The following is a 12,972-nucleotide window of genomic DNA, read 5'->3' on the forward strand; positions in this document are numbered from 1 at the left end:
CCACAGGGGCAGGAAACCCCGGTCTCCACCAGTTGCACCCTCTAGTGGTGTCAGCATAGTATATACACAGTGTAAACCCTATTTATAGTACATCAGGTAACGTAGAAACATAGCAACATAGAAACATAGAAAATAGGTGCAGGAGTAGGCCATTTGGCCTTTCGAGCCTGCACCACCATTCAATAAGATCATGGCTGATCATTCACCTCAGCACCCCTTTCCTGCTTTCTCTGCTAACCCCTTGATCCCTTTAGCCATAAGGGCCACATCTAACTCCGTCTTGAACATATCCAACAAACTGACATCAACAACTCTGCGGTAGGAAATTCCACAGGTTAACAACTCTCTGAGTGAAGAAGTTTCTCCTCATCTCAGTCCTAAATGGCTTACCCCTTATCCTTAGACTGTGTCCCCTGGTTCTGGACTTCCTCAACATCGTATCTAACCTGTTCAGTCCTGTCAGAATTTTATATGTTTCTATGAGATCCCCTCTCATCCTTCTAAACTCCAGTGAATACAGGCCCAGTCGATCCAGTCTTTCATATGTCAGTCCAGCAATCCCTGGAATCAGTCTGGTGAACCTTTGTTGCACTCCCTCAATAGCAAGAATGTCCTTCCTCAAATTAGGAGACCAAAACTGAACAATACTCCAGGTGAGGCCTCACCAGGGCCCTGTACAACTACAGTATGACCTCCCCCTGCTGCTATACTCAGAATTAGGATTTTTCATTTTCAGGTACTGTAATATATGCGCCTGCGAGTAGGCTCACAGGTTGATGGAGCTGTTGAGTTGGGAGCAGCTTAGCCAGTCACGTGATCATCACAAGACTCAATAAAACCCCAGCCAGTTGGGTTCGGGGGATCCACGATGAGGCAGGTGGTTGTGAGCCTGGTGGATGAACTGGTAATGTGTAGTGTGATTGTTAAACCTTTTGTAACATGTCTCCATTTTATGCAACTATACAGTGACTACATAGAGAGTAAATCTGTAGTCTGCATATATAACATCACTCTCCCCCAAGTCCTTTGTGCCGATTATCTTTGCACTATGTGTTCTGGCTTAGCTCTCCCTGGACTTTAAGTGCCAATAGCCCTTGCACCTTGGCTATGCTTTGGCTTGGCTCTCACCCTGTTAATCCCCCAAGTCCTTTTGCCACAATGTTGGGTAGTGGTTACCAGTTTGGATGATTCTATGATGCAGTGGAGGTTCAAGTGGGTTCTGAGTGTGATCCATATGTGTGTCCATGGCTACATACATCCATTCCCCCCTGCCACAGCCCACAGTGAGATCGTGCAGCAGGCCCGTTACATTAACATACAGGATCAGATGCAGTGCAAGTACAAAGAAAGGAAGTTACAGTTTGTATCATGACACCTTGGTTCAGTGACTTACATTCATTACGTTTTGCGGTCGTGCGCCAGGATTGGGTAGATTGCATTCATGGTTCAGTCATGGTAAGTACTGAGGTAGCAGTACAGGTATGCGAGGATGCAGGTTTCAGAGCAAGCGGATGGGGTCCTAGTCGTCTGATAGCAGCGCTGTGCGCTTGCTAGTGGGGTGGGCTTGGCTCATTCACCTAGCCAGGATTCAGGGCCTTTGCTATTGCCTAGTGGTGGGCAGAGCCACAGATGTGTGTGGCCTCCCTGTCCTCCTTTGAGAGCTTCAGATTCTTCTGCCTGCTCTCTAACGGTATTTGGAACCTGGCTGTTCCAGGTCCCATTTGGGGAACTCGTTGGTTCTGACCTTGCGCTCTCAGACATGGCCGAGGTAGCTACTGGGTCTGGGGGCTGTGCCGTCTCCACCTGGGTGGTGGGCAACGGTGACCGACTGCGCGCATTGGCACCATTTTCATTTCCAGGTCCGTGGCGAATATTGCCATCGGGTGCCTGCAGCGTGAAATAGACCTGGGGCAGGGTATCAGAATCAGTGCCTTCACCCTCCTGAGGTCACTGGCCTATAACTTGTGGGGACACTTGGGGCAGGGCATCAGGATCAGCACCTTTTCCCTCCCCAAATTCGCTCGCTTGTTACTTTTGAGGGACACTCTATTCCCGACATCTCACAACAACCTTTTGTTCTTTACATTAGGAATAGTACCGACATCTCACAACAACATTTTGTTCACCATCTTAATCGGTTCATTACATTGATTTCCATGCAAACAATGTCTCTTTAAGTTCAGTTGGTTGCAGGTCTCCTTTAAGAGAGCCCTGCTGGCTTTACCCCAATCAAATCCTTTGTTAGAAACATACAAACATAGAAAATAGGTGCAGGAGTAGGCCATTCGGCCCTTCTAGCCTGCACCGCCATTCAATGAGTTCATGGCTGAACATTCAACTTCAGTACCCCATTCCTGCTTTCTCGCCATAGCCGTTGATCCCCCTAGTAGTAAGGACCTCATCTAACTCCTTTTTGAATATATTTAGTGAATTGGCCTCAACAACTTTCTGTGGTAGAGAATTCCACAGGTTCACCACTCTCTGGGTGAAGAAGTTCCTCCGCATCTCAGTCCTAAATGGCTTACCCCTTATCCTTAGACTGTGACCTCTGGTTCTGGACTTCCCCAACATTGGGAACATTCTTCCTGCATCTAACCTATCTAACCCCGTCAGAATTTTAAATGTTTCTATGAGGTCCCCTCTCATTCTTCTGAACTCCAGTGAATACAAGCCCAGTTGATCCAGTCTTTCTTGATAGGTCAGTCCCGCCATCCCGGGAATCAGTCTGGTGAACCTTCGCTGCACTCCCTCAATAGCAAGAATGTCCTTCCTCAGGTTAGGAGACCAAAACTGTACACAATACTCCAGGTGTGGCCTCACCAATGCCCTGTACAACTGTAGCAACACCTCCCTGCCCCTGTACTCAAATCCCCTTGCTATGAAAGCCAACATGCCATTTGCTTTCTTAACCGCCTGCTGCACCTGCATGCCAACCTTCAATGACTGATGTACCATGACACCCAGGTCTCTTTGCACCTCCCCTTTTCCTAATCTGTCACCATTCAGGTAATAGTCTGTCTCTCTGTTTTTACCACCAAAGTGGATAACCTCACATTTATCCACATTATACTTCATCTGCCATGCATTTGCCCACTCACCTAACCTATCCAAGTCGCTCTGCAGCCTCACAGCATCCTCCTCACAGCTCACACTGCCACCCAACTTAGTGTCATCCGCAAATTTGGAGATACGACGTTTAATCCCCTCATCTAAATCATTAATGTACAGTGTAAACAGCTGGGGCCCCAGCACAGAACCTTGCGGTACCCCACTAGTCACTGCCTGCCATTCTGAAAAGTACCCATTTACTCCTACTCTTTGCTTCCTGTCTGACAACCAGTTCTCAATCCATGTCAGTACACTACCCCCAATCCCATGTGCTCTAACTTTGCACATCAATCTCTTGTGTGGGACCTTGTCGAACGCCTTCTGAAAGTCCAAATATACCACATCAACTGGTTCTCCCTTATCCACACTACTGGAAACATCCTCAAAAAATTCCAGAAGATTTGTCAAGCATGATTTCCCTTTCACAAATCCATGCTGACTTGGACCTATCATGTCACCTCTTTCCAAATGCACTGCTATGACATCCTTAATAATTGATTCCATCATTTTACCCACTACCGATGTCAGGCTGACCGGTCTATAATTCCCTGTTTTCTCTCTCCCTCCTTTTTTAAAAAGTGGGGTTACATTGGCTACCCTCCACTCCATAGGAACTGATCCAGAGTCAATGGAATGTTGGAAAATGACTGTCAACGCATCCACTATTTCCAAGGCCACCTCCTTAAGTACTCTGGGATGCAGTCCATCAGGCCCTGGGGATTTATCGGCCTTCAATCCCATCAATTTCCCCAACACAATTTCCCGGCTAAGAAGGATTTCCCTCAGTTCCTCCTCCTTACGAGACACTACGTGTTGGTCCCTCAGCGTTGCACCTTGTGATATGGCCATGGCCATCTTTTTTTTCAGCCATGCTGCACCTCGCTGCAACAGGGACACCATCTTGCCTCCATCCTCGAGGTCGACTGCCTTGATCCTTCTCTCCCACGATTCTGCCACAAAAGCTGGAAGAGTGCCTGTGAATTCAATCTTCCTCCGCAGGAGTCCTGCCACTGGAGCCGGGAAGGTACTTTTAGGTCGTTCCGGTCAGATCATTGTCACACAGTCATGAAGGACGGTATGTGCCTCAGGTGCTGCGCTGGTCTGTCTCTGGTGCCTGGCCCAAGTGAAGGTGAGGTTTTGCTCTGCCTCTGAGTATGGGGGACATCGATTGCTGGAGTGAAGAGGTCTTCCCATTTCCACTGGATCTTCCCCATCCACCTTCTTCCGAGTAGCGTTGGACCATCACCTGCAACAATCCACAGAGGTAACTTGTGCACCACGCCATTATGAATTACACTTATATCTGCACTACCAAGGACTGGGATCAGCTCCTTGGTGTAGGTGCACAACTTTTCCTGTACTGGAACCAGCTCAGGTGATTTTTCATTCCATAGCCTCTCAAAGGCATCCTGGCTCATCACTGACTGGCTCGCTCCCGTGTCCACTTCCATGAAGACTGGACTGTCGTTTATCTCGACTTCCACCTTCACTGGAGGACAATCGGTGGTGCAGGTATACACGCTATACACTTTTTCTTGGGGCTGAGCTGCCTCTCTGGCCAAATAATCATACTGGATTCAAAGTCATCTACCGACTCCTCTGCTAGACGGTGAGTCGTATTTCTTTTACACATATGCTGGAGGTGGCCCTTCATGTTACAGGCTTTGCATACGTACTCAGCAAACAGACACTGGTGAGTCTTATGGTTTCCTCCGCAACGCCAGCATGGTGCTACTCGATTAGCACCCCTCGGTGGACTCTGAGTTCTAGAACCCTGAGGTCTGTGCCCTTTGCCCTGGGCAGAGCCATGTTCTACAGTCTTGTCTGTGAAAGGCACCATTCTATGTACAGTACTTGCCGGGTTTGAGTCCACAGGATGAACAATTTGCTTGGTGCTGCAGGTTGAGGTCATGAACGCCTGACTGATGTTGATGGCCTTCTGCAGGCTGACCGTGGTGGCGGCAGATAGTAGCTTATGAAGGAGGCTCTCGTGGCCAATTCCCATAACGAAGATGTCTCACAATGCTTCGTTGAGGTGTGTGCCAAAATCACATGGTGCCGCAAGTCTCCTGAGGTCGGCAGCATTTCTTTGCAATCTCCTGGCCCTCAGGTCTGCGGTGAGTGTAGAATCTGTGCCTGGCCGTGGGGATGCTCTGTTTTGGTTTAAATTGGTCACGAATTAGTTCAGTCAGCTCATCGTATGTCTTATCCTTGGCCTTTGTGAGAGCCAGCAAGTCCCTGACGAGGCGGTAGACCTCGGGCTCACAACTGGTCAGCAGTATAGCCTTGCGTTTCTCCGCCAATGTGTCTGTCTCCCCTGCCAGGTCATTTGTCACAAAATATTGCTCGAGCCTTTCCGTGAAGGCATCCCAATCATCACCCTCTGCAAAGTTTTTAGTGTGCCAAAGGTAGCTATAATCGCGTGAAAGTCCGTATTCTCATTGCCAGTTGTTATGTCTGTAATGCACATATGAATGACTCCACAAGGCAATGTGTTGTACTCAAACTGTAGTGACCTTGGTCCTTTATTCGTAACTCCAGAGTGCGGCACAAGCATGGTGGGCAGCCTTTTATACTGGGCCCTGCACACCTATGCAGGTGACCCTCAGGTCTCCCACCGCAGTGCCCTCTGATGGACAGTCTCTGCCACAGGGGCAGGAAATCCCAGTCTCCACCAGTTGCACCCTCTAGTGGTGCCAGCATAGTATATACACAGTGTAAACCCTATTTATAGTACATCAGGTAACATGTCTTCATCTTAAGCATCTATACAGTGATTACATAGAGAGTATATCTATAGTCTGCATATATAACAGTGTATGTCTACTTTTGAATCAAAATCCGGGATTGAATGAGCCCAGCACACACCTTGTGCACAGGCTCCCAACCCTCTTTGAGATGTGGCCCATATGGGGCATACTGAAAGGTATCAGCGCCTCCTGTCATATTATCTGTCCCAAAGGATTTAAGAACATAAGAAATAGGAGCAGGAGCAGGCCATTTGGCCCCTCGAGTCTGCTCCACCATTCAATAAGATCACGGCTGATCTGGAACCATGTCATGTCATGGCTGATTTATATCACTTTGTGAGAAAAACATTTAAGTTTCAACACATTTTAATTTGGTGGCACCCTAACTAATGCATGGTTTCTTTGTACATTATGTTTAACTTGTATTTATGTTTTCCTATGTATCCTTTATCTTCATTTAACGTTATTTTCGATAGCTGCCAAACTGCCTATTTGCGAAGCCAAGTCTCTCTTACACGCATGCGCAGAATTCTGCTCCCTGCTGGTGAGTTTTGAATGAAAGGTTTTGTATATATGAAAGGACAATGTTTCTTATGCTGCAATTACAATGCATTACCAATCTGAGACCGGTAGCAGCAGAATACAAAGCACAGTTCTGCTGCAGCAGTAGATCACTCTCCAACAGCGTGATTACATGCTAAGGCAGAGCTCACACGCTGCGTGTAATTGTTTCACGTTCTGAGAGTGTGGATAGCTGCGTCTGCTTTGTCATAGTATTAAAAAGACAGCAGTAAGTTTTTAGAGTTGATGAGATACTGCACTGGACTTACACTCCGCATGGTGTCAGGTTGAAGCATTGCGCGAATGCCTCCTGTGGGGTGGGGGGGGGGGGGTCACTCTGCTCTGCTCCGCAGTCGGATCGGTACAAGATTGTAGAGTTATACTGTCAGTGTAGAATCGCCGCAAAACAAAAAACGGCATTGGAGCAATCCAATTGCGGCAGTATTATTGCACCCTTAAAGAAGATACTGTAATTGATCAATTTGCTTTGATAAAGGTGAATAGTTTTAATTTTACTAAGTGGATATTCAAATCTTCTGACTCTTGACAGGTCCTGAAACATCAAAGTTGCCTTCACAGATGGAAAGGGCTCTGTCCACCAATGATGACCGAATACGATGTGCAAAAACTGTTAGTTTTCTTTGGACTCTAAATTCCAAAGATCTATTTGCCTCTCTAGTAATTGTGACATTTAGAAAGAGGATTTACCCATTCTTCTCTAGGACTGGTGGCATGATCAATGCACGCACGGTGTTTGAAAACTGCTCTTTCCACCAAATGTTGCGAGTGACCACATATTGTGCACCATTGTCTTGTTATGTTCTAACAAGTACCATCCTGCTGTCTTATATGATGTGGTAAAGATATTTTATTGCTGGTGGTACTGTTTCATCACAATAATGAGCTACTGCACATTGAATATAGGTCTGTGTGTGTTTAAGGGTGCATTTATCAACTTCATTGCGAAGCTAAAGTTGGAGTATAAATGACTAGGGTTGCACAACAAAGCAAACATCCTTTTGTGCAGTGTAATTCCAGAATACTAAGCGGTACTTTTCTGACTTCATGTTACCAGCCGGGAGATTCAACCCATAAGAAATTAATTTAGCGCTCCTGTGAAGCGCCTTGGGACGTTTTACTATGTTAAGGGCGCTATACAAATATAGGTGGTTATTATAAATGGCCAGAAAATTAAGCCCAACGCGTGTTCAAATTTCCGAAAATTACCCCTCAGGTGCGTAGCATACATTTGCCTCGATGGACATCACTGTGATGCCATTGCATTGACACCAAGAACAGGGGAAGGTACGTGGAGCTGCAAACAGGTTAGGGAAACTGGACTGAGAGTGGATTTACAGTACCTTATAACTCACCATCTCTCCATACCCATAGCAAACCTGCATCACACTCAGTTCCCTTTGTACTGTATAACTGCAGGTACAACGCACACACGTGCTGCACCCCCATACCTTTATAGAGGTGCATAGTAATGCACGTTGCACCGAGAATCTGTCCGGGGTTACCATGAGTTAAACAAATACTGACGGGAGAACCGAGAGAAATATCCCTTTGGTATAACATGAGTGATCAGATGTATAAGTCCCCCGAGTTTGTGTTTTAACGGTTGCTGAAGCTCTAAACTGGAATCTTTTGGGGGATATGTCGTGTATTTTCACACCGTTTTAAAATAAATTAACTTTTATTTCCAAGTGTCGCTCATTTTCCTGCTATTTTACGGTGCATTCTCCGAAATAGTTGTGTTCTTACTAGTTAATAGATGCTGGAGAATTCGTAGAAACATCAGTACATATCTGATAGAGTTGGAGAACTTTTGTAAAAGTATCTTAACGATGTAATATTGTACTTTGAAAACAGAGACGGCTGTCCCCTCCGCCGGTTATACAGCAAACCCCGACACTGGAATTGCTTTCACAAAAACTCTGCGAGTAAAGAGAGCACCTAAAGAGACTACAGTAGTTAAAATAGTAAAAAACAATTTCCTTCAAATTTCGAATAACTTCTTGGACTCGAGCTTCCCACTGACAGCTGTTGCATCCCGTCATTGACGTCATTTGCATATGGTTGAATATGGATGGTTAATACAAATGATCGAACACACAACAGGGTCGTTTTAGTGGGCACACGAGAAATGGAAAAGGCACATAATCTGACGCAGATATTGTGGGCGTACTGTGGTATAAATATATGCGCCGAGTTACAGGTTGCGTCTAAACCCAACTCTAGGATCCAACCTTACATCGCCCAAGGAAGGAACATCTCCCGCTCGTTCGTCAGCGACCAATACAACCAGTGATTCGCATCGAGAGAGACGTATATCTTCACTGTAGGTAAATATGCATTTCCTATCCCAAGTTTTTACTGCCATGTCACTTGTATCCGACTTGGTGTTAAAGATAATTATTTAAAGCAAACGTATTGGACGAGATAATATGCTCGTACAATGAATCTTACATTTAAGTGTCCTCTCTGATTTTCTGTTCCACAGCTGCTCAGGCGAGTAAGTATAGTTGAATGAAAGTAGTAATTCCTTTGCAGGCATGAGCGCCAGATGTCTGTACAAACAATTCATTAGATAAGAATCTGAAATTGCGAATTACACCGCAACAGCATCTTGGTAACAGAACAGGATCGTTGCACAGTTGTCTCATAGCAATGCGGTGACACCCAGATGTCTTTATTGCCACATATTCCCAGCAACAGGAGTAATTTCCACACTCGTTACAAACTGTCCATTCATATCACATATACTTTAACTCCAGTTCATTTCCCTCTAAGAGGATCAAACGAAAACTGAGAGGATATACCTATCAGCGGAGATTGAACAGCTGGGGCTTTTTTTTCCATAAAAAGACTGAGGGGTGACCTGTTAGAGATCTTTAAGATTTGAAAGGGCTTGATAGGGTAGAGGTGGAGAAGATGCTTGCACTTAAGGACGAGACCAGAACAAGGGGCCATAAATCTAAGATAGTCACTAATAAATCCAATAGGGAATTCAGGAGGAACCTCTTTACCCACAGAGTGGTTAGAATGTGGAACTCGCTACCACAAGAAGTAGTTACGGCGAATGGCATAGATGCATTTAATGGGAAGAAAGATAAACACATGAGGAAGATACAAATAGAGGGATATGTTGATGGGGTTAGATGAAGAGGGGTGGGAGGAGACTCGTGTGGTACATAAACACCGGCAATAGACCTGTTGGGCCGATCGGCCTGTTTCTGTGCTGTAAATACTATGTAATACTTTGTAATACTTTTTGACATCTTCGACGCATCTGGATTGCTGCAGATGTTTTTGTTTACATACTCGTCGTGTATTCGTCATTGCTATATTTGAGATTCTTTTTGACTGTCAAAGTTGTTTATGTGAATCATATGATACTGTATTGTCATATTTTATCAACCTTATTAGTGCCACACATTACATATCTAAATCACCTTAAAATAAGTTCTTGAGACAAGCCAAAGGCAATGGTAGATTCCGGTCCTGCACATTCCCATCTTCCTGTAAGACACGCCGCGTGTACCCGAGACAAATTCGATGCATCCACATTGCAGAAAATATATAGAGTTACGGTAAGGTGTTTAGTAAAGGTGGAAGTCAAAGTGGGATGTACAGAGAGTATATCCAACACTCTGAACAAAGCTTATCAAAGGACAGAAACAAGACATGTTGGTATCATTCAACAGGTCGGACAGTCTCCGAGGAGACAGCAGAGGAGTTAACGGTTGGAGTGTGGGCAATGGTCTACTCTACAGACATTATTAACCCTCTCTTCTCTCTCCACGGATGCTGACTGACCTGCTGAGAGTTTCCACGTTTTCGGTTCTTGCTTCAGATTCCCAATACTGTATCTGCAATTTCAATTTTTGGAAATCTATATAACACCCGTAGTTTAAAAAAAAATCAGCTTTAAATACATTTCTATCGCCACATTACACCTCACGAGGATCAGAACAGAAATTTCATTTGCAAATAACAAGCTATAATGAATGTTATGGTACGTACATTTATAGGGTATCGAATCCACTCGGTGATGTTCCATTTATTAGCTGTGATCTTCCAGGTGTTAGGGTTATTGGTGTCTGGATTCGGGTTCTTGCCTTTTGACCACGACCCTATGGATGTTTAGACATTTCAGTGTGCGACCTGCCCAGAGCAGGGGCGCCCTGTGAAGAAGCTGCTTTGATGCAAGTCACACGGTCACCATTAGCGCATTATTGTTGCCCGTTCCTTCAGTCTGATGGCTTGTGCATTATTTTATGTATTCCTATTCCCTCCATTCACATACCGTCTCCTCGGATCCCGTGTTCCGGTCCGTGCTGCTCTGTAAGAAGTTATTTGGAGAATCTCCAGACAGGCTGGTACAGCTTCTCGTGATCAGCACGTTGTACGGATATAACTGACAACACGCCTGGTCTCTCTTACACTTACACTGAGAAGCTCTCTTTGCACAGTGTAATTCTAGGTAGTCACGCCGTTCTCTGAAAAAAAAACAACCCAAAGTTATCACCAATAATATCCCACCTAAAGACAGGACCCACACACGGAAACTGCTCTTGGGGAAACTCATGCAGTTGTTGCGCAGTTTTACATGTTTAGTTCCATTTTGAGGTCGAATACCCTCCAAAGCTACTTTCCACCGTGTAAGATATGAACTGTTCTTTGCAATACACCATAACTGTGTCACTTGCATTCGGCTCAAAAGTATATAATTCGGAGGGGTGTACAAAGATCAATCTGTGTCCTAACCCTGGCGAGATATTCATAGTCCAGCATAGGAGGCCACCGTGCCGATATTCAATCATTGTCTAAGCACAATAATTCTTGCTATTTTCCGAAGATCTCCATAACTACTTAAACCTCCCGTCAGTGAGTGCTATAATAGCGTCCATGGTCGGAATCATTCACAAAAGACAGCGACCTGACCCAGTTTATTTCCATGCTCGACTCGCCAGTTTTTAAAGCCCCCGCTGTTTTTCTTTGCCTTGCCAGGCCAGTCCCTGTACAGTATGCAGTATCTGGGCGGCAGCTTGTGCCTAACGCTGATCTGGATCCTGATGGTGGTTATGGCTCAGAGAGGGAACATGGACCCGATGAGTCTGGGGGAGATCGACCCTCAGTGCTGGGAGAGCTCTTCCCTCGCCCTGGTCGAGATAAAGAAGCTGCGAGTCGCCGAAACGGTCAGCAGCTTCTGGGACTTCATGATCTACCTAAAACTCTCGGAAAAGCCCAAACACGCCGCCCTGTTCATCGACCTGGCTCAGCTCTTCTGGGATATCTATGTGGACTGTGTGCTGTCACGATCTCATGGGCTGGGCAGGAGACAGCTCGTTACCGGATATACCTTGAGGTATCCACAGTACACGACAGGTAACTCCTTCTAGACGGTGCAATGAAACACATTTTTTTCCACATGTTTTGTGTCTTTTTGAACTGTTCCAAGCTGTTAACCTCATAGAGTCATAGACATTTGCAGCACAGAACGAGGACATTCGGGCCATCGTGTCTGTGCCGGATGAAAAGAGCTACCAGCCTAATCCCACTTTCCAGCACTTCAAGCGTGTACTTTTTAAATGCGACGAGGGTTTCTGCCTCTGCCACCCTTTCAGGTAGACCTTAGTCTAGTTTTATCTGTGGCAGTCATCTTTCCTTTGAAACAAACTTGTTGCCGACATTTGAACTGGACGTTGGAACCTAGAATTCTGTGCCTGTTAGCAATATTAGCAGCCGAGCGCCATTCCCATTTGAATGTAGACATACAACTTGCATCTGAAATCGGGTTCAGGCTTCTCCGAATTTAACGGACAGAGGGATTTGGTAGAAATGCGTTAAGCGCTGGTTTACGTCTTCTGGTCAACAGCAATGTCTAGATTTAGAATTCGGATGCAGTTACACTTATGGTCGGCACGCCATTCGCCTTTTGCTCAGATATATGATAGAGCTCCGAGCAACGAATTGACGTCCATTCTGGTGTTTTGTTTATTGCAGGGTTGACACGTTCAAGTGACAAGCAATTAAAGTTTTGATGTCTGCAAAATGAACTCGAGTTATCGAAATACCAGCTCTCCCGACCAAGTGAAGCAAGACTGTCTGTTCCACGCGCTGGATCAATGAACACGTAGATAAATATTTCTTTTAAATATTATACAGCAGCATTATTCATGGGATGATGCAAAGCTGTAATTAAAATAGCATATCTTTCAAAATAGAGTCAAAAGAAAATGAAAATGTATTTTTACCTAATAGATCTTCTGAAAAATAGTTGAACCCTGCATGGCTAGGTGAAAAATAAAATTGATAAATGGTATTTCAACTTCAACCCAAAAGTTCATATATCATTTCCAAACTAACTACTTACTACATCATAGTGCATTCCAAGTATTCTGATTAATTCTCGTTGGTGAGATCTAAAGAAAGTTTATTTTGTTCTGACTCCTTACGCTTTCTTAATGTCTTCAGAATACACAGAAACCCAAACGCACTTTAAAAGATGTTATCCGGAGGCATTAATAACCACTCAGGCAAACAT

General features: G+C 45.1%; 1 protein-coding gene across 1 annotated transcript; it reads left to right on the top strand.

The window, feature by feature from the left end:
* The first annotated feature begins 1,759 nt into the window (after positions 1-1,759).
* LOC139264143 (uncharacterized) lies at positions 1,760-12,515 on the top strand. Its single transcript, XM_070880228.1, has 6 exons — positions 1,760-1,859; positions 4,108-4,132; positions 7,654-7,724; positions 8,926-8,937; positions 11,436-11,813; positions 12,432-12,515. The coding sequence occupies exons 1-6, from the start codon at positions 1,760-1,762 to the stop codon at positions 12,467-12,469; spliced, it is 624 nt and encodes a 207-aa protein (XP_070736329.1). The 3' UTR covers positions 12,470-12,515.
* The last annotated feature ends 457 nt before the right edge of the window (positions 12,516-12,972 follow it).

Source organism: Pristiophorus japonicus, chromosome 5 (assembly GCF_044704955.1).
Source record: "Pristiophorus japonicus isolate sPriJap1 chromosome 5, sPriJap1.hap1, whole genome shotgun sequence".
Lineage (NCBI taxonomy): Eukaryota > Metazoa > Chordata > Chondrichthyes > Pristiophoridae > Pristiophorus > Pristiophorus japonicus.